This window comes from Ranitomeya imitator, chromosome 3 (assembly GCF_032444005.1).
Source record: "Ranitomeya imitator isolate aRanImi1 chromosome 3, aRanImi1.pri, whole genome shotgun sequence".
Classification (NCBI taxonomy): domain Eukaryota; kingdom Metazoa; phylum Chordata; class Amphibia; order Anura; family Dendrobatidae; genus Ranitomeya; species Ranitomeya imitator.
The window spans coordinates 26,555,117-26,577,268 of record NC_091284.1 but is presented as its reverse complement, the minus strand read 5'-3'; the positions used below and the strand labels follow the sequence as shown (position 1 = coordinate 26,577,268).

The 22,152-nt window shown below is 42.9% G+C and overlaps 1 protein-coding gene across 4 annotated transcripts in view; it reads right to left on the bottom strand.

Moving 5' to 3' along the window:
* ILDR2 (immunoglobulin like domain containing receptor 2) overlaps nucleotides 1-22,152 on the bottom strand; it is a 274,974-nt gene that overhangs the window by 22,605 nt on the left and 230,217 nt on the right. For 2 of the 4 annotated variants that reach the window (XM_069760600.1, XM_069760601.1), the window contains exon 4: nucleotides 20,609-20,665. The exons of the other annotated variants lie outside the window; for them this stretch is intronic. In XM_069760600.1, the coding sequence (XP_069616701.1) occupies nucleotides 20,609-20,665 (57 nt within the window). The remainder of the gene's footprint in view (nucleotides 1-20,608; nucleotides 20,666-22,152) is intronic. 4 annotated transcript variants of the gene reach the window in all.

Sequence of the window (22,152 nt, the reverse complement as noted above, 5' to 3'; positions counted from 1 at the left end):
TTATCTAATTAATTTCACAAATTGTAATCTTAGGTGTTTGGCACTAAAAATCATTTTGGCAATTAGATTTCATTAAAAATTTGGCACCATTGTCCTCCTATAGCCTCGACATTGCGCTGTTTATTGCCAACTGTAGAACAAATTCATTGAGAATCCTTCAGTGAGCTCGTTTTCACAGTCTTATGCAAAAGTTTGTAGATCTTTTCTCTGTCTTTCAGCTCCTCTCAACGTTCTAATCACAGACATCAAAACTGAATGTGAATTTAAAAAAAAAACCCTCTAAAAAGCCCCTGTCCTGACTCCACCACATAGAAGCACCCTCAGCTCATCTGAGCGTTCATGTGTTTTCAATGGAGAGCCAGGAAACAAAATGATCGAGAGCTGAAATTCTACAGAGTTCCATTCGTTACACTTATTTTAGTGAGAATAGGAACATTCACAGGACCGTCCACAAAAACCTCCGAGGAGGTTACATTCACAGCGTTAACAGCGGTGGTCGTAGACAAGAGAGAATTACAAATTCCATTGTTCTATGGGGCCACCCTCTTATTACTTCCATTATAGCGAAAGGTCGCCCCCAATTGGTTGAGTCTGGTACTGAGCACTTGTGCCATCTGCTGCCCACTCCCACCGACTAAAGACTGCAAATAAAACATCTATTAAAAATGAATCACAAGGGGCATCTATTCTAGTGGAAATCAGCCACGGAATATGTTACTCTCCACATGAAGAGAATTGTAACCTTATATTTTCACGATATTCCATAGGTATAACTGGAAGGAATATTAACCTAAACTCTGATCCGTCATGAGACTACAACAAGCAGTTCATGGGTCAATCACGGGAGAACCTACATTCACAATTGCTTCCCAAATCTACTATATAATACTGCCCCTATGTACAAGAATATAACAAATATAATACTGCTCCTATGTACAAGAATATAATACTGCTCCTATGTACAAGAATATAACTACTATAATACTGCCCCATGTACAAGAATATAACTACTATAATACTGACCCCGATGTACAAGAATATAACTACTATAATACTGCTCCTATGTACAAGAATATAACTACTATAATACTGCCTCTATGTACAAGAATATAACTACTATAATACTGCTCCTATGTACAAGAATATAACTACTATAATACTGCCTCTATGTACAAGAATATAACTACTATAATACTGCTCCTATGTACAAGAATATAACTACTATAATACTGCCCCCTATGTACAAGAATATAACTACTATAATACTGCCCCCTATGTACAAGAATATAACTACTATAATACTGCCACTATGTACAAGAATATAACTACTATAATACTGCCACTATGTACAAGAATATAACTACTATAATACTGCCCCTATGTACAAGAATATAACTACTATAATGCTGCTCCTATGTACAAGAATATAACTACTATAATACTGCCCCTATGTACAAGAATATAACTACTATAATGCTGCTCCTATGTACAAGAATATAACTACTATAATACTGCCACTATGTACAAGAATATAACTACTATAATACTGCTCCTATGTACAAGAATATAACTACTATAATACTACTCCTATGTACAAGAATATAACTACTATAATACTGCTCCTATGTACAAGAATATAACTACTATAATACTGCTCCTCTGTACAAGAATATAACTACTATAATACTGCCCCTATGTACAAGAATATAACTACTATAATACTGCCCCCTATGTACAAGAATATAACTACTATAATACTGCTCCTATGTACAAGAATATAACTACTATAATACTGCTCCTCTGTACAAGAATATATCTACTATAATACTGCTGCTATGTACAAGAATATAACTACTATAATACTGCTCCTATGTACAAGAATATAACTACTATAATACTGCTCCTATGTACAAGAATATAACTACTATAATACTGCTCCTATGTACAAGAATATAACTACTATAATACTGCTCCTATATACAAGAATATAACTACTATAATACTGCCCCTATGTACAAGAATATAACTACTATAATACTGTCCCTATGTACAAGAATATAACTACTATAATACTGCCACTATGTACAAGAATATATCTACTATAATACTGCTCCTATGTACAAGAATATAACTACTATAATACTGCTCCTATGTACAAGAATATAACTACTATAATACTGCTCCTATGTACAAGAATATAACTACTATAATACTGCTCCTCTGTACAAGAATATATCTACTATAATACTGCTCCTATGTACAAGAATATAACTACTATAATACTGCTCCTATGTACAAGAATATAACTACTATAATACTGCTCCTATGTACAAGAATATAACTACTATAATACTGCTCCTATGTACAAGAATATAACTACTATAATACTGCTCCTATGTACAAGAATATAACTACTATAATACTGCCCCTATGTACAAGAATATAACTACTATAATACTGCCCCTATGTACAAGAATATAATTACTATAATACTGCCCCTATGTACAAGAATATAACAAATATAATACTGCTCCCATGTACAAGAATATAATTACCATAATACTGCCCCTATGTACAAGAATATAACTACTATAATACTGCTCCTATGTACAAGAATATAACTACTATAATACTGCCCCTATGTACAAGAATATAACTACTATAATACTGCCCCTATGTACAAGAATATAACTACTATAATACTGCTCCTATGTACAAGAATATAACTACTATAATACTGCCCCTATGTACAAGAATATAACTACTATAATACTGCTCCCTATGTACAAGAATATAACTACTATAATACTGCCCCTATGTACAGGAATATAACTACTATAATACTGCCCCTATGTAAAAGAATATAACTACTATAATACTGCCCCCTATGTACAAGAATATAACTACTATAATACTGCTCCTATGTACAAGAATATAACTACTATAATACTGCCCCTATGTACAAGAATATAACTACTATAATACTGCCCCTATGTACAAGAATATAACTACTATAATACTGCACAAGAATATAACTACTATAATACTGCCCCTATGTACAAGAATATAACTACTATAATACTGCTCCTATGTACAAGAATATAACTACTATAATACTGCCCCTATGTACAAGAATATAACTACTATAATACTGCTCCCTATGTACAAGAATATAACTACTATAATACTGTCCCTATGTACAAGAATATAACTACTATAATACTGCTCCTATGTACAAGAATATAACTACTATAATACTGCTCCTATGTACAAGAATATAACTACTATAATACTGCCCCTATGTACAAGAATATAACTACTATAATACTGCTCCTATGTACAAGAATATAACTACTATAATACTGCCCCCTATGTACAAGAATATAACTACTATAATACTGCTCCTATGTACAAGAATATAACTACTATAATACTGCTCCTCTGTACAAGAATATATCTACTATAATACTGCTGCTATGTACAAGAATATAACTACTATAATACTGCTCCTATGTACAAGAATATAACTACTATAATACTGCTCCTATGTACAAGAATATAACTACTATAATACTGCTCCTATGTACAAGAATATAACTACTATAATACTGCCCCTATGTACAAGAATATAACTACTATAATACTGCTCCTATGTACAAGAATATAACTACTATAATACTGCCCCTATGTACAAGAATATAACTACTATAATACTGCCCCTATGTACAAGAATATAACTACTATAATACTGTCCCCTATGTACAGGAATATAACTACTATAATACTGCTCCTATGTATAAGAATATAACTACTATAATACTGCCCCTATGTACAAGAATATAACTACTATAATACTGCCCCTATGTACAAGAATATAAGCTTTATTGCTTATTAACTCTTTAGGTCAGGGTCTCGTGTAGATAATGGGACATTCTTCTGTTATTCTTTGTCTTTTCCGCCAATTCCTGATCAATTATCACAATTACATATTCTGTGTTAGATGAAGTGGAAGAAGCACAATTTATTGTCAGATAAAGGGACGGGCTGTGTGTAGGGTTCAGAGTCTGACGTGACTAAGTGGGGGTGAGTTTATCTGGGGTTATACATGACTGTGACCGCGGCTCGATGACGCCTGCGGCTCTTATAACACACACATTATACCGTCACCGTGTCGAGCGCCGGGTCACTTCAATTACATAGTACACAGCAGTGATCGGGTCAATAATGGAGACCTAGCGTGGAAGGAAGGAAAATGTGTTTCTTGTTAAGATCTATTTTTATTTAACTCCTTCAAAGCAGAACTGAATTAATAAAAAAAAAAGGATTTTTCTTTTATCGCCACAGTCCAATTTTTTTTCTACCAATCAGGACTTAGTTTTTGTGATTAAATGGATATTTTTTTATTAGAACTAGTTGTTGTACATAAATTATTAACATTTATTTTAAGGGGATGAGGGACAAAAAAAATCAATTTAGCCTTTTGCTATATATTTGTTTTTTTTTTTATTATATTTTTTATTTATAAACTTTTTAATTTCGAATGAGATTTTTGTTCATCCCTCTGATCAACTTGTCAATGAAATGAGGAAACCAAAACATTATTTTCCATCAATAATATCCTGACAGACAATCTATTATCCCATGTCTCTGCGTTGGGGATTATGTTGCAGGTGACAGAGGGAGATTTCTCCTTCTGTACAACCAGTTAGACGCTGGAGCTGCCATGGACCTTAGCATCTAAAGGTTTAATCAAATTTTGTCAGATCCCGGCCGTTAGGGCTCATACCCATATGTGAGAAAAAAAAGGGCCGATATCTAGACCGAAAAAACGGACGAGTGTCATGCAGGTATATATACAGTATATATATATATACACCATATATTAGATAGATGAAAAGCCGGTAACTCATATGCGGTGTAGAGTAAAATCACAAAGACAGGTTAGAATAGAAAATATAGAAATATACACATAGAATACATAGATATATAGATGTCAGTAACACACACACATATATGTATTTACCGTATATTACATAGATAGAGAGATAGAAGAAAAGCCGGTAATTAATCTGCCGGCTTCTGTAAAATCACTGCAGGAGCCGACAGGATAGAAGAGATGGATTACATACAGTAAATACATATAGAATAGGTAGATATATAGATGTCAGTGACAAATACAATTAGTACAGTGTGCGTGCAAATTACTGGACATGTATTTATTAAAAGATTTTTTACAGAAAAAACAGAACCAGCAGAGGGAAAGCCAGAGAGTGGGGGCAGATGTTTATAGCCTGAGAAGGGGATAATACCCATTGAGCTTCCCCAGGCTATTAATATCAGCTCACAGCTGTATAATTAGCCTTTACTGGCTATGAAAATTGGAGAGCCCCCCAAAAATGACATGGGGTCCCCCTATAATTAATAACCAGCAAAGGCTATGCAGACAGGTGCGGGCTGATATTAATAGCCTAGGAAGGGACCATGGATATAACCATCCCCCCCGGCTAAAAAAATCAGCACTCAGCCGCCCCAGAAAAGGCAGATCTGTAAGAGGGGGCCAATTCTGGCACTTAGCCTCGCTCTTCCCACTTGCCCTGTAGCGGTGGCAAGTGGGGTAATACTTGTGGGGGTTGATGTCACCTTTGTGACATCAAGCCCCGAGGCTAGTAATGGATAAGACGTCCCTTATTACTAATCTCATAGTCAAATTGTTCAGAAAACACAGACATCCAGTAAAAAATTCTTTAATTGAAATAAAGACACAGACTCCATTAATATTCTTAATTAAACCATACTTACAACCACACCGAATTCCTGCGAAGCCTTTGATCTCCTCTAATAAAATTAAAATAAACCAACAATATGGCCGCACCTGTCCGGCGTTGTGTCCCACGCAGTAATCCATATCTGGGGGATATACAGCTTTCAACCTGGATGGTGCCAAGATGCGACCGCCCTGGCTGAAGACCACTAGTGAATGAGATGCTGGGAGCAGTGACTAGCGGTGCCGTCACTGAAGCTGCCGCTCCCTCACAGCCTGAACGGCGGTGACCTCTGGACCGTGGGAAAACACCCATATCCTGATGTTACGGGAGCCTAGTAATCATGGGTGCAACTAGAGAATAGCCTACATGAAAGTCAAGGACGCACAACCCTGCTCCGGCTGCCAAGGAGTACCAAAATGGACGCCGGAACGGGGTCCTGCAAATCTTTTTGGTCTTCTCTAGCCATAACGAATTTGTTGTAAATGGAAAAAAAAGCCTAAAAAATTAAAAAAAAATTTTTTTTTCAGATATGGTACACATTCAGTAGCACGGGAGGGGAAGGTGAGATTGTTTTTTTTTTTTAATTGATATTTTACTGCCTCTTTAAATGAGTAAAGCTGGAATAAACAAGGCTCATCTCATCATTGCCGGGGGCTTCGGATGGGGCATAATCAGGGGTTCAACATTTTGTAAGCAGCAGAGTTAATTAATACAATCAGGGGTGCGCTGTGTAATTCTAAAAGCTGTTATTACCTCGACTACTAGACTGGGTTGCAGGTTCATTCATGATACGCGATTTCATTGCTCTACTTTACAATCATTGCAATTAGGCCCTGCCATCAGCTTAGCGGAAGCAAAAACGGACATTACTGCGTGGGCCGGGGGGCATCGCTACTGCGCTGTAATAGCTCCCGAGCGAGCGAGAGCCCTAATAATGAGTGGACCATATATGGCGCCATCAGCCCACGAAAAAGGCCGTGGGGTGAATGAAAACCTTAACGGTTCAGTGGTTGCAAGACAAGTCATTACTGGACTGAATTATAATTTTATTTTAGATATTTAAGCTCCAATCCTATCCAGTCCCCTTTTAAAATAATCTTAAGCTACATACTGACCAATTATTTGACTCCCGTGTGACTTCACACTGTTCTTTTGAGCAACAGTGAATCTGATTGGCCAAAACCCTCTCTGAAGCTCCACCCTTTACCCTTATTTAGAGACAGACACACCCCTGAGGATCCCTCCTCCCATTATAAGAGGAGCAAGACCGTCCAGTAATGAAGGCAGCCACCGGATCTTGGCGATAGCAAAAGCCACAATCCAAATTATTGTTCCACGCCTTGACTCGGCATTTCCGGGCTCCGAATATTTTCAAGATGTCCCATATGGTGAGCTGGATCTAATCTTAGCCCCAAATTATGCCAACTAGTGCAGGATCCTCGGAGGCGGAACCAAGACCTCCACTAACATCAAAAGCCATTGGGCCTTCAATAAAGACAACAGTCATAGAAACCTCAGAAACTATGAAGGTCAATGAACCCACTGTAAAATGCCCGGGATACTCATCATTCATAGGACCCCCAATAAGATTGACATGCAAAAGAACCCCAGTAATAGCAACACGCCAAGTAACAGCGACACCCACCTTACCTTCCGGTTATAACAACAGTCTTAAGAAACTCATTTATAGCACAATCTGAGGGTCCCCCAGTAAAAGAGACAGCTACAGGACCCCAAAAATAGCAGGAGCTACAATAACTTCCAGTAAATGTGATAGCCACAGGACCCCCAAAAGAGCGAGACCTACAATAACTCCTAGTAAAACTGACAGCCATGGGACCCCGTAACATCAAGAGCTACAATAACTCTTGGTAAATGTGACAGCTACGGGACCCCAAAAAACCAAGAGCTATATTAACTTCCGGTAAATGTGACAGCCACGGGACCCCCAAAACAGCGAGAGCTACAGAAACTCCCAGTAAATGTGTCAGCCACGGGACCCCAAAACAGCGAGACCTACAGTAACTCCCAGTAAATGTGACAGCCACGGGACACCCAAAACAGCGAGAAATACAGTAACTCCCAGTAAATGTGACAGCCACGGGACCCCCAAAACAGCAAGAGCTACAGTAACTCCCGGTAAATGTGACAGCCATGGGACCCCCAAAACAGCAAGAGCTACAGTAACTCCCGGTAAATGTGACAGCCATGGGACCCCCAAAACAGCGAGAGCTACAGTAACTCCCGGTAAATGTGACAGCCATGGGACCCCCAAAACAGCGAGAGCTACAGCAACTCCCAGTAAATATGTCAGCCACGGGACCCCCAAAACAGGGAGACCTATAGAAACTCCCAGTAAATGTGTCAGCCACGGGACCCCCAAAGCAGGGAGACCTACCGTAACTCCCGGTAAATGTGTCAGCCACGGGACCCCCAAAACAGGGAGACCTACAGTAACTCCCGGTAAATATGATAGCCACGGGACCCCCAAAACAGGGAGACCTACAGTATCTCCCAGTAAATGTGTCAGCCACGGGACCCTCAAAACAGGGAGACCTACAGTAACTCCCGGTAAATGTGACAGCCACGGGACCCCCAAAACAGCAAGAGCTACAGTAACTCCCGGTAAATGTGTCAGCCACGGGACCCCCAAAACAGCAAGATCTACAGTAACTCCCGGTAAATGTGACAGCCATGGGACCCCCAAAACAGCGAGAGCTACAGCAACTCCCAGTAAATGTGTCAGCCACGGGACCCCCAAAACAGGGAGACCTACAGAAACTCCCAGTAAATGTGTCAGCCACGGGACCCCCAAAACAGCGAGAGCTACAGTATCTCCCAGTAAATGTGACAGCCACGGGACCCCCAAAACAGCAAGAGCTACAGTAACTCCCAAGAAATGTGACAGCCACGGGACCCCCAAAACAGCAAGAGCTACAGTAACTCCCGGTAAATGTGACAGCCACGGGACCCCCAAAATTGCAAGAAATACAGTAACTCCCGGTAAATGTGACAGCCACGGGACCCCCAAAACAGCGAGAGCTACAGCAACTCCCAGTAAATGTGTCAGCCACGGGACCCCCAAAACAGGGAGACCTACAGAAACTCCCAGTAAATGTGTCAGCCACGAGACCCCCAAAACAGGGAGACCTACAGTATCTCCCAGTAAATGTGACAGCCACGGGACCCCCAAAACAGCAAGAGCTACAGTAACTCCCAAGAAATGTGACAGCCACGGGACCCCCAAAAGAGCAAGAGCTACAGTAACTCCCGGTAAATGTGACAGCCACGGGACCCCCAAAATAGCAAGAGCTACAGTAACTCCCAGTAAATGTGACAGCCACGGGACCCCCGAAACAGCAAGAGCTACAGTAACTCCCAGTAAATGTGACAGCCACAGGACCCCCAAAACAGCGAGAGCTACAGCAACTCCCAGTAAATGTGTCAGCCACGGGACCCCAAAAACAGCAAGAGCTACAGTAACTCCCGGTAAATATGACAGCCACGGGACCCCCAGAACAGCAAGACCTGCAGTAACTCCCGGTAAATGTGACAGCCACGGGACCCCCAAAACAGCAAGAGCTACAGTAACTCCCGGTAAATCTGACAGCCACGGGACCCCCAAAACAGCAAGAGCTACAGTAACTCCCGGTAAATGTGACAGCCACGGGACCCCCAAAGCAGGGAGACCTACCTTAACTCCCGGTAAATGTGTCAGCCAAGGGACCCCCAAAACAGGGAGACCTACAGTAACTCCCGGTAAATGTGACAGCCACGGGACCCCCAAAACAGCAAAAGCTACAGTAACTCCCGGTAAATGTGTCAGCCACGGGACCCCCAAAACAGCAAGATCTACAGTAACTCCCGGTAAATGTGACAGCCATGGGACCCCCAAAACAGCGAGAGCTACAGCAACTCCCAGTAAATGTGTCAGCCACGGGACCCCCAAAACAGGGAGACCTACAGAAACTCCCAGTAAATGTGTCAGCCACGGGACCCCCAAAACAGCGAGAGCTACAGCAACTCCCAGTAAATGTGTCAGCCACGGGACCCCCAAAACAGGGAGACCTACAGAAACTCCCAGTAAATGTGTCAGCCACGAGACCCCCAAAACAGGGAGACCTACAGTATCTCCCAGTAAATGTGACAGCCACGGGACCCCCAAAACAGCAAGAGCTACAGTAACTCCCAAGAAATGTGACAGCCACGGGACCCCCAAAACAGCAAGAGCTACAGTAACTCCCGGTAAATGTGACAGCCACGGGACCCCCAAAATAGCAAGAGCTACAGTAACTCCCGGTAAATGTGACAGCCACGGGACCCCCAAAACAGCAAGAGCTACAGTAACTCCCGGTAAATGTGACAGCCACGGGACCCCCAAAACAGCGAGAGCTACAGCAACTCCCAGTAAATGTGTCAGCCACGGCACCCCCAAAATAGCAAGAAATACAGTAACTCCCGGTAAATGTGACAGCCACGGGACCCCCAAAACAGCGAGAGCTACAGCAACTCCCAGTAAATGTGTCAGCCACAGGACCCCCAAAACAGCAAGAGCTACAGTAACTCCCGGTAAATATGACAGCCACGGGACCCCCAGAACAGCAAGAGCTACAGTAACTCCCGGTAAATGTGACAGCCACGGGACCCCCAAAACAGCAAGAGCTACAGTAACTCCCGGTAAATCTGACAGCCACGGGACCCCCAAAACAGCAAGAGCTACAGTAACTCCCGGTAAATGTGACAGCCACGGGACCCCCAAAACAGCAAGACCTACAGTAACTCCCGGTAAATGTGACAGCCACGGGACCCCCAAAACAGCGAGAGCTACAGCAACTCCCAGTAAATGTGTCAGCCACGGGACCCCCAAAACAGCAAGAGCTACAGTAACTCCCGGTAAATGTGATAGCCATGGGACCCCCAAAACAGCGAGACCTACAGTAACTCCCAGTAAATGTGATAGCCATGGGACCCCCAAAACAGGGAGACCTACAGTAACTCTCGGTATGTGCCAGCCACGGGACCCCCAAAACAGCAAGAGGTACAGTAACTCCCAGTAAATGTGGCAGCCACGGGACCCCCAAAACAGCAAGAGGTACAGTAACTCCAGGTAAATCTGACAGCCACGGGACCCCCAAAACAGCGAGAGCTACAGCAACTCCCAGTAAATGTGTCAGCCACGGAACCCCCAAAACAGCAAGAGCTACAGTAACTCCCGGTAAATTTGACAGCCACGGGACCCCAAAACAGCGAGACCTACAGTAACTCCCAGTAAATGTGATAGCCATGGGACCCCCAAAACAGCAAGACCTACAGTAACTCCTGGTAAATGTCAGCCACGGGACCCCCAAAACAGCAAGAACTACAGTAACTCCCAGTAAATGTGACAGCCAGGGGACCCCCAAAACAGCAAGACCTACAGTAACTTCTGGTAAATGTCAGCCAGGGGACCCCCAAAACAGCAAGATCTACAGTAACTCCAAGTAAATGTGACAGCCACGGGACCCCCAAAACAGCAAGACCTACAGTAACTCCTGGTAAATGTCAGCCAGGGGACCCCCAAAACAGCAAGACCTACAGTAACTCCCAGTAAATGTGACAGCCACGGGACCCCCAAAACAGCAAGCGCTAGATTAACTACTAGTAAAAGTAACCGAAAATACCCAGAAGGGAGGACCTGCAGCTGCTTGAATGGAGTGGGTGGGCTTGTAGGTGGAGTTTTAGTGCCCAAAGTGTGATGTCATCATACCATAAGGGGTCATAGAACATTCCCTGGTGGGCTACTCTGGTATCTAAGTCAGAGATATCTGCGTCCACTTCTGTTCATGTAGAACATTTACTCGGTAGTTATTTCTGTCTTCCGAGGTGTTCACCTCCCGCTCGTTCTTATCCTCCGCATCCCCTCTCCTCTCCGCATGTGTCCGTACTCTCAGCCGCTGCAATGAATATTTTATTTCCAAGCATAAGTGATGAAATGTAACAATCCATACTATGCATTATTCACCGGTCCACTCTATTCATTATTCAGCGAGTATTTCTTTCAGGGAACTGATGGAATAAATTTGATTTCTGAGAAATAACATTTTCTAAATCAGGTCTAATATTTGTTTTACATTTCCCCCATCCATCACGATGCGAAGTTAAAGGTGAAATTCCCAAACACTTGACTTTTGATGTCGTTTTTCCATCAATTTTCACATTTTTATGAATATAGTGATGATGAGCTTTATAATCAGTCTGCTTCACGTACAATGTATCCATTGTGCGTGGAATTACGCTCTTGCTGCTCGGTGTTAAGGTTCCAGAATATATCTCTCCCCTAATCTCAGTTTACCATCCTATACGTTCGTTAGGTTTTAGCAGCAATGTAAGGAAAACATCCTCCATAATCTGTATCTTCTACTTTAATCTCCAGGCTTTCTCTTGTGCTGCACCAGGGCTCTGGAATGCGCTTCCCCAACAAAAAAAAAATGATTTCTAACATCGAAAGAGTAAAGGTTTTCAGGTACCAGAATATTAAGAAAGCCCAGATAACTATCACCAAGATCTATGCTATCAGGTCACATTTTTAACTCCTACTTTGAGTGTGACGAAAGCATAAGGGGGTGCAGAGCGCTGTGCTCTGCTTTTTCCATCAGCCTCATAGAAATGGAATGGAGCGGTGGTTGAGTGTCCGACCTAACATTCCATTTTTTTATGCCGATAAAATTCCCCTTTTTCCCACCGATCATAAAGTTATTACCTATCCTTGACATAGGCGATAACTGTTTTCACCAGACAACCCCTTTAAGTATCAAGCATGTTTCCCATCAGTATGTATGTGCAATCCACTCCCTTGTTTGCCGTTTCCTCCTAACTCTAATCTACCGAGCTCTTCCCAATCTGCACCTCATTACATTTTCTCCTTAAACACTGTATGTTTTGCATCTTCCCCCTTCTTTTCCCTTCGTTTTCGTAATTTCTCTTGTGCTGCACCAGGACTCTAGAATGCGCTTCCCCAGAAAATCTGATGTATTCTGAACATTCCATTTTAAAGGGATTGTTTCCTTTCTGAAAATGTTCAGCTCCGGCTGCAGTTTGTTAAAAGAAAACTAACGAAGCTCTACTCACCGTCCTCAGGTCCACTGATGAGCATCCAAAGCCGCTCCTAGTGTCTTGTACTGTCACCACGTCGGCAGCAAATCATTGAGCTCAGTGGCAGAACTATTGGACCTGGGGACGGTGATTACAGGTGGTTTTTTTTGTTTTTGTTTTAACAAACTGTACCAGGAGGCCGAACATTATCTGAGAGCGAAAACCCCCTTTCAGGGAGGCTCATTAAGGTCCCATTATCTGACTCCTTTCCTTTTATCAACATTCCTCCCTGCAGCACAAGCCTGCAGCTGTTGTATCCTCCAACCGTTCTGACATGGTGTTCTGCACTGTTTTTTGCTACACATAGATTTTTCCTTTATTATGGATCCTATAAGAAAAGAATTATGACATGTTCTAAAAACCAAAAACGTTGTGCACGGAGGAACCACGTGGTGTCACACAGCTCCTTACGGGTCAGTGGTGCCAAGCTGTAGACTCTCGAAGAGATACAATACTTTGTTCTAGTAGCAATGTCTCTAAGGAATGATTATACAGTGGGGCAAAAAAGTATTTAGTCAGTCAGCAATAGTGCAAGTTCCACCACTTAAAAAGATGAGAGGCGTCTGTAATTTACATCATAGGTAGACCTCAACTATGGGAGACAAACTGAGAAAAAAAAATCCAGAAAATCACATTGTCTGTTTTTTTAACAATTTATTTGCATATTATGGTGGAAAATAAGTATTTGGTCAGAAACAAAATTTCATCTCAATACTTTGTAATATATCCTTTGTTGGCAATGACAGAGGTCAAACGTTTTCTGTAAGTCTTCACAAGGTTGCCACACACTGTTGTTGGTATGTTGGCCCATTCCTCCATGCAGATCTCCTCTAGAGCAGTGATGTTTTTGGCTTTTCGCTTGGCAACACGGACTTTTAACTCCCTCCAAAGGTTTTCTATAGGGTTGAGATCTGGAGACTGGCTAGGCCACTCCAGGACCTTGAAATGCTTCTTACGAAGCCACTCTTTCGTTGCCCTGGCGGTGTGCTTTGGATCATTGTCATGTTGAAAGACCCAGCCACGTTTCATCTTCAATGCCCTTGCTGATGGAAGGAGGTTTGCACTCAAAATCTCACGATACATGGCCCCATTCATTCTTTCATGTACCTGGATCAGTCGTCCTGGCCCCTTTGCAGAGAAACAGCCCCAAAGCATGATGTTTCCACCACCATGCTTTACAGTAGGTATGGTGTTTGATGGATGCAACTCAGTATTCTTTTTCCTCCAAACACGACAAGTTGTGTTTCTACCAAACAGTTCCAGTTTGGTTTCATCAGACCATAGGACATTCTCCCAAAACTCCTCTGGATCATCCAAATGCTCTCTAGCAAACTTCAGACGGGCCCGGACATGTACTGGCTTAAGCAGTGGGACACGTCTGGCACTGCAGGATCTGAGTCCATGGTGGCGTAGTGTGTTACTTATGGTAGGCCTTGTTACATTGGTCCCAGCTCTCTGCAGTTCATTCACTAGGTCCCCCCGCGTGGTTCTGGTATTTTTGCTCACCGTTCTTGTGATCATTCTGACCCCACGGGGTGGGATTTTGCATGGAGCCCCAGATCGAGGGAGATTATCGGTGGTCTTGTATGTCTTCCATTTTCTAATTATTGCTCCCACTGTTGATTTCTTCACTCCAAGCTGGTTGGCTATTGCAGATTCAGTCTTCCCAGCCTGGTGCAGGGCTACAATTTTGTTTCTGGTGTCCTTTGACAGCTCTTTGGTCTTCACCATAGTGGAGTTTGGAGTCAGACTGTTTGAAGGTGTGCACAGGTGTCTTTTTATACTGATAACAAGTTTAAACAGGTGCCATTACTACAGGTAATGAGTGGAGGAAAGAGGAGACTCTTAAAGAAGAAGTTACAGGTCTGTGAGAGCCAGAAATCTTGATTGTTTGTTTCTGACCAAATACTTATTTTCCACCATAATATGCAAATAAATTGTTAAAAAAACAGACAATGTGATTTTCTGGATTTTTTTTTCTCAGTTTGTCTCCCATAGTTGAGGTCTACCTATGATGTAAATTACAGACGCCTCTCATCTTTTTAAGTGGTGGAACTTGCACTATTGCTGACTGACTAAATACTTTTTTGCCCCACTGTATATATATACCGCATATATAAACTTTTGCATCAGTTTTTCTATGGCCCCAGAACTTAAAGGAAGTAAGAACGAGCTGAGCTGGAGATTTTCTGTAGGATAAGAAGTCCCGGCCGAGATCTGAGGAAATGCTGACTCCTCACAAGAATCGTTTAATTATCCGCATCCTGATGTTTAATGAACTGATAAACTTAACAGATGAAATGTAGAATTATAGCATGAGTTTGGAACACCCGAAATAAAAAGCAAAAAAAAAATAAAAATTATTTGGAAGATTTCTAAGTATTGACCCAGGAGAGCAGCTCTTCCTCTTTTCATCATTTTTCTCCTGGTTCTGGAAGCCCTCCCCCACTGCTGTCTGTCACTGCTAATCTCCATCTGTCAAATAATCCCATTAGTTCTCCCCACGATTTCTACAAGACTGGAATCCCCAATTAAGGGCATTTTAAGCTACATTCATTCTACCCAAGACATCAACTGGCTAACTAAATAAAGCGCCTTTAACATTTTTTTTATTTAATTATTAATCAGTATTTGCAAAATTGTGATTTTTTTAAATAGACTTCATTACCTTATTTTGCTTCCTTCTCACTCAAAAACCCCATACTGAAAGTGCTGTTTTTGCCTAGTTCATGCTCCTTTAGAAGCTGCTTTGAATTTCTGCTTTAGCAAGAAAGTGTTGTTTTATCCTAGTTCATGCTCTTTTAGGGTATGTTCACACGTTCCTGATTTCCCTGCGGATTTTTCCGCTCCTTTTTTGGAAAATCCGCAGTGAAAAATCAGTGCGGTTTTCACTGCGGATTTTCATGCGGTTTCTTCTGCAGATTCCTCTGCGGGTTTTCAACTGCACTTTCCTATTGGTGCAGGCTGAAAACCGCTGCGGAATCCGCAGAAAGAATTGACATGGTACTTCTTTTTTTCCGCAGCGTTTACGCGCGGTTTTTTAAGGGAAATTCAGGATCATGTGCACAGCGGGTTTTGTTTTCCATAGGGTTACATTGTACTGTACACCACATGGAAAACGGCTGCGGATCCGCAGCGTCAAATCCGCTGCGGATCCGCAGCAAAAACCGCACCGTGTGAACATAGCCTTAGAAGCGGTTTTGTATTTCTGCTTTTGTCTAGATCATGATTTTTTTTAGAAGCTGCTTTGAACTGCTGCTTTTGCCTAATTCATGCTCCTTTAGAAGCTGCTTTAAATTGCTGCTATAGCATGAAAGTGATGTTTTAGCCTAGTTCACTCTCTTTTAGAAGCTGCTTTGAATAGCTGCTTTTGCCTAGTTCATGCTCTTTTAGAAGAACCTTTGAACAGCTGCTTTTGCCTAGCCCATGTTCAGAAGCTGCTTTCAATTGCTGCTCTAGCACAAAAGTGATGTTTAACCTAGTTCATGCTGTTTTAGAAGCGGCTTTGAATTGCTGCTTTTATCAAGTTCATGCTCCTTTAGAGCTGCTTTGAATTGCTACTCTAGCATGAAATTGATGTTTTAGTCTACTTCATGCCCTTTTAGAAGCTGTTTTGAACTGCTGCTTTTGCCTAGTTCATGCTACTTCAGGAGTTTCTTTGAATTGCTGCTCTAGCATGAAAGTGCTATTTAGCCTAGTTCATGCTATTTTAGAAGCTTCTTTGAAATGCTGATTTTGCATAATTCATGCTCCTTTAGAAGCTGCTTTGAATTGCTGCTCTAGCATGAAAGTGATGACTTAGCTTAGTTCATGCTCTTTTAGAAGCTGTTTTGAACTGCTGCTTTTGCCTAGTTCATGCTACTTCAGGAGTTTCTTTAAAATGCTGCTCTAGCATGGAAGTGCTATTTTAGCCTAGTTCATGCTATTTTAGAAGCTTCTTTGAAATGCTGTTTTTGCATAATTCATGGTCTTTTAGAAGCTGCTTTGAATTGCTGCTCTAGCACGAAAGTGATGTTTTAGCCTAGTTCATGCTCTTTTAGAAGTTGCTTTAACTGCTGCTTTTGCCTAGTTCATGCTCTTTTAGAATCTGTTTTGAACTGCTGCTTTTGCCTAGTTCATGCTACTTCATGAGTTTCTTTGAACTGATGCTGTAGCATGAAAGTGCTGTTTTAGCCTAATTCATGATCTTTAGAAGCTGCTTTGAACTGCTGCTTTTGCCTAGTGCATACTCCTTTAGAAGCTGCTTTGTACACACAGTAGTGGGCAGGAGTTTGCATAAAATCACATCCACTTTCCTTCAAATGTTAAATGCATCAAATTTTGTCCACAAAAAAAGCAAAGAAAAAAAATGCAGTATTTATGCTACGTAGGCACATAGCCTCAGAATTCTTGCTACAGCAGCAGTTCAAAGCAGCTTCTAAAAGAGGTTTTGAGTTCGGGTTTGAGAGAGAAGAAAGCAAAATAAGATATAGTATATTACCAAGATACATAGCTTTGCAAAGGCTGATCAATATTTTAAAAAAGTTTAGTTACTGAAAGCTGACCAGAGGAACAGCGTTTGCAAGTCATGTTTGCCACACATGTTAGCATTTAACCCATTTTAATGTTAAATAACTGGAGATATCATGGATAAGAATATGTTCTTCTAGTCTACATCCATAGTCAAGGAAATCATACTTTTTTTTACCCTGAAACAGCGCCACTTTTGGCTATTGGCAGGGTCTGGTATTGCAGTTAAAGTGAAGAGGGCCGAGCTGCAGTACCAATCACAACCTGTAGGTGGCGCTTTTCCTGTGGAAATAAAGCAGATCTTTTTATTTTTTGAGACCAGAGGACCCCAAGTCAAGGATCTGCTACATGTGTAACAAACATCAACATATTGTGATCCACACTGATTGCAACAATTCATGGGGTTGTAGAGGATTAGAACATCCCGGCTGCTTTCTTCCAGACACAGCGCCACACCAGCCTATAGGTTGTGCCTGGTACTGCAGCTCCACTTAAGTAAATGGGTCTGAACTGCAATACCAGACACAACCTGTGGACAGGTGTGGTGCTGTTTTCATAATCTTTACTACCTTTTCACATTTACGTACTATATATTAATTGTCATAGGTGACGAGGTGAACGTGCTACATGGGGGCACGTTGGTTCATGGTCCCTGTTGGAATTAGGTTAGAACAGACTACAATGTACAAAATAAATCAAATAAAGCAGCTGCACAAAGGATGTGTTGTCGGAATGGCCCGAGGGTGAGCGGGGGAGGGGTGAACGTATATAATGTAGATAGAATGTTCTGTCAGTCTACGAAAAAGCGGATAAATGATGAAAAAATTATGAGAGATCCTGATAAATATACAAAAAAGATCGGCCCTGCACAACGCCCCTGCTCATGCCCAGCAACAATGGCCCAGCACAATGGCTCATGCCCAGCAACAATGGCCCAGCACAACACCCCTGCTCATGCCCAGCAACAATGGCCCAGCACACAGCCCCTGCTCATGCCCAGCAACAATGGCCCAGCACAACACCCCTGCTCATGCCCAGCAACAATGCCCAGCACAACACCCCTGGTCATGCCCAGCAACAATGGCCCAGCACGCCGCCCCTGCTCATGCCCAGCAACAATGGCCCAGCACAACACCCCTGCTCATGCCCAGCAACAATGGCCCAGCACGCCGCCCCTGCTCATGCCCAGCAACGATGGCCCAGCACAACACCCCTGCTCGTGCCCAGCAACAATGGCCCAGCACAACTCCCCTGCTCATCCCCAGCAACAATGGCCCAGGAAAACGCCCCTGCTCATGCCCAGCAACGATGACCCAGCACATCGCCCCTGCTCATGCCCAGCACAACACCCCTGCTCATGCCCTGCAACGATGACCCAGCACAACGCCCCTGCTCATGCCCAGCAATAATGGCCCAGCACACCGCCCCTGCTGATCCCCAGCAACAATGGCCCAGCACGCCGCCCCTGCTCATCCCCAGCAATGATGACCCAGCACAACACCTCTGCTTATGCCCAGCAACGATGACCCAGCACACCACCCCTGCTCATCCCCAGCAACGATGGCCCAGCACGCCGCCCCTGCTCATGCCCAGCAACAATGGCCCAGCACGCCGCCCCTGCTTATGCCCAGCAACGATGACCCAGCACACAGCCCCTGCTTATGCCCAGCAATGATGACCCAGCACACCGCCCCTGCTCATCCTAAGCAACAATGGCCCAGCACAACATCCCTGCTCATGCCCAGCAACAATAACCCAGCACAACACCCCTGCTCATGCTCAGCAACAATGGCCCAGCACAACACCCCTGCTCATGCTGAGCAACAATGGCCCAGCACAACGCCCATGCTCATGCTCAGCAACAATGGCCCAGCACAACACCCCTGCTCATGCCCCGCAACAATAGCCCAGCACAGCGCCCCTGCGGAAGTTCAGCAACAAAGGCCCAGCACAACACCCCTGCTCGTGCCCCGCAACAATAGCCCAGCACAGCGCCCCTGCGCATGTTTAGTAACAAAGGCCCAGCACAACACTCCTGCTCATGGTCAACCCCAATGGCCCAGAAGATCATTCAAAACATCTAATAGGCCATTAACGTTTCAGCTAAAATATTTTATCCCCCTCTAAGAGAGAGAATCAGCTCCTATGGAGACATATGAGAACCATATCTATTTCGCTCCATCAATCTACAGGACTCCCAGGAAATTGCATTGTGGGGGCCCATAGGAGACCCTGTGCAAGATGCCGAAGTCTATGGGGAAACAAAATTTCAGCCCCTGCCACTCCCCTATGCCACCCACACTTTTTCTTTGAGTGGCGTAGTGAGTGCCCACCCGACAGCACAGTAGGAGAGATGAGTTTGTCATCGGCTGCTGCACTCTGCATAGGCAGTAACCGGACCGAAAAATTACAAAGCTCGGTACACTGCTCATGCAGAGCGCAGCAGGTGGTCACAAACTCATGTGCACTGCTGGGCCCTGCATAGGCAGTAACTGGATCGATAATTTACAAAGCTCAGTAGTACAATGAAGTGAACTTTTCCATCTGTCACTGCTCATGTAGAGCGCAGCAGGTGATGACAAACTCATGTGCACTGCTGAGCTCTGCATACGCGGTGACAGAGAAGCCGGAAAATGACCAACTTATAAATGAAGACTGTCTTTATTTATTTTTAAGAGCTACTTTTACATTATTACACTTTTTCTAACCCTAACACCAAGGATAGGGCTAGGGCAATAAATTTGTTACATAAAATATGAAAAAAAAATGAAAAGCAAAATAGAGAAAAACATAACAAATTTACAAAAAAACAAAAAAAATTGGACGTCAAAGAGCAAATGACACTTCTATCAGTATTTTCCTGACATTACAATAGATGGAGTTTGGGGGATTAGCGGTAGAAGGGACGCAGGGAATGCTAGTGGCTCACAAGCTAAGGGGGGCACAAAAATACTCGCCATACCCCAAATTCTGCACTTTGTGCTGTTTTTGTCTGTGACAGATCTCAAGAGTATTTACCGGAACCTAAAAGATACATAAGGGGCCCAGTAACAAGACGCCGAGCTCCCCGAGACATGAACGGCGCACAACACAAAGATCGTCCTAATCGGAGAACCTGACCTGGCGGAGAGTGGAGACAGATGGAAGAGACAGATGGATGAATAACAGATCTGTAGAAACACTTAGAAGATGACACTGGGTACCTGGCATAATTTCCACTTCAAAACTGGGCAACAGATCAGCAAGCACCCCTGTCTTGCCTGGAAGAGAGAAAGAGGAAAGAAAAGAGAGAAATTAGTAAAATCCTATCTAGAGCATTCCTAGAAGAGCAGGAAAAAAGGAAGGAAAAGGTGGTGGAGGAAGACATTAAATAAAATACCATTTTTCTCACAAGAATTCATCACATCAGTGATGCAACTGCTCTCCACGAACACACACAGAGAGCATCGTGATTCCGTCCTGTAGTGTCTAGCGCTGACGTGAGAAAGTTACCGGCGTTCATAGCCGAAGAATCCCGGTCACCTCACTGGTGTCACCGCTCGCTGTGCGAGAAAGTTCTCACGAGCGGTGACATCAGAGACTGCTGTCCAAATCATCTGGATCATCACGGGACTCTTTAATGGATTATTGTCGGAGAGGTGAGGAATATGGTGTTTTATTATTTTTGGTGTTTTACAGGGGACATAGGCTTCGATGGATTAGTATGACTCTGGGGTTAGTAATGGAGGAGTCTTCAATAAAATGGGTGTGTGTCAGTATTTGTGGTCCTTAAAAACATAACACAAAAAATGGACGTATGAAGGAGGCCTTATCAGCTGCGTATAGAGGTGTTATCAGTCATTATACAGGATGGGGAGGAGGTGAGCTGTGACATCACCTATTGTGAATGGTGGATCCTGCGCTATCTACTGTATATAGAGGTGTTATCAGTGATTGTACAGGAGGAGGAGGTGAGCTGTGACATCCCCTATTGTGAATGGTGGATCCTGTGTTATCTGCTGTATATAGAGGTGTTATCAGTCATTGTACAGGAGGAGGTGAGCTGTGACATCACCTATTGTGAATGGTGGATCCTGTCCTATCTACTGTATATAGAGGTGATATCAGTCATTATACAGGAGGTGGTGAGCTGTGACATCGCCTATTGTGAATGGTGGATCCTGTGCTATCTACTGTATATAGAGGTGTTATCAGTCATTGTACAGGAGGAAGAGGTGAGCTGTGACATCACCTATTGTGAATGGTGGATCCTGTGTTATCTACTGTATATAGAGGTGTTATCAGTCATTGTACAGGAGGAGGAGGTGAGCTGTGACATCACCTATTGTGAATGGTGGATCCTGCGCTATCTACTGTATATAGAGATGTTATCAGTCATTGTACAGGAGGAGGAGGTGAGCTGTGACATCACCTATTGTGAATGGTGGATCCTGCGCTATCTACTGTATATAGAGGTGTTACCTTTCACTGTAATCCTCTCTGTGATGACAATGAGACTACTGAGAAGTCATTGGTCCAGAACAGAAAGCATGACATTTCTGAATTGTTTATAGTCACACAATGATTAGAAAAATTGAAGATATAAAAAAAAATTGAAAAGGGTACATTTAATCTAAAAATCTGATTAAAACATTATATCATTTTCTGATGACACATCCCCTTTAAAATTCACACAAATACCAGAAAACCTTGCGCGACCATTGACTGCTCATTACTGCTCTTCTTAGTATTTTAGTTTTATACCGGG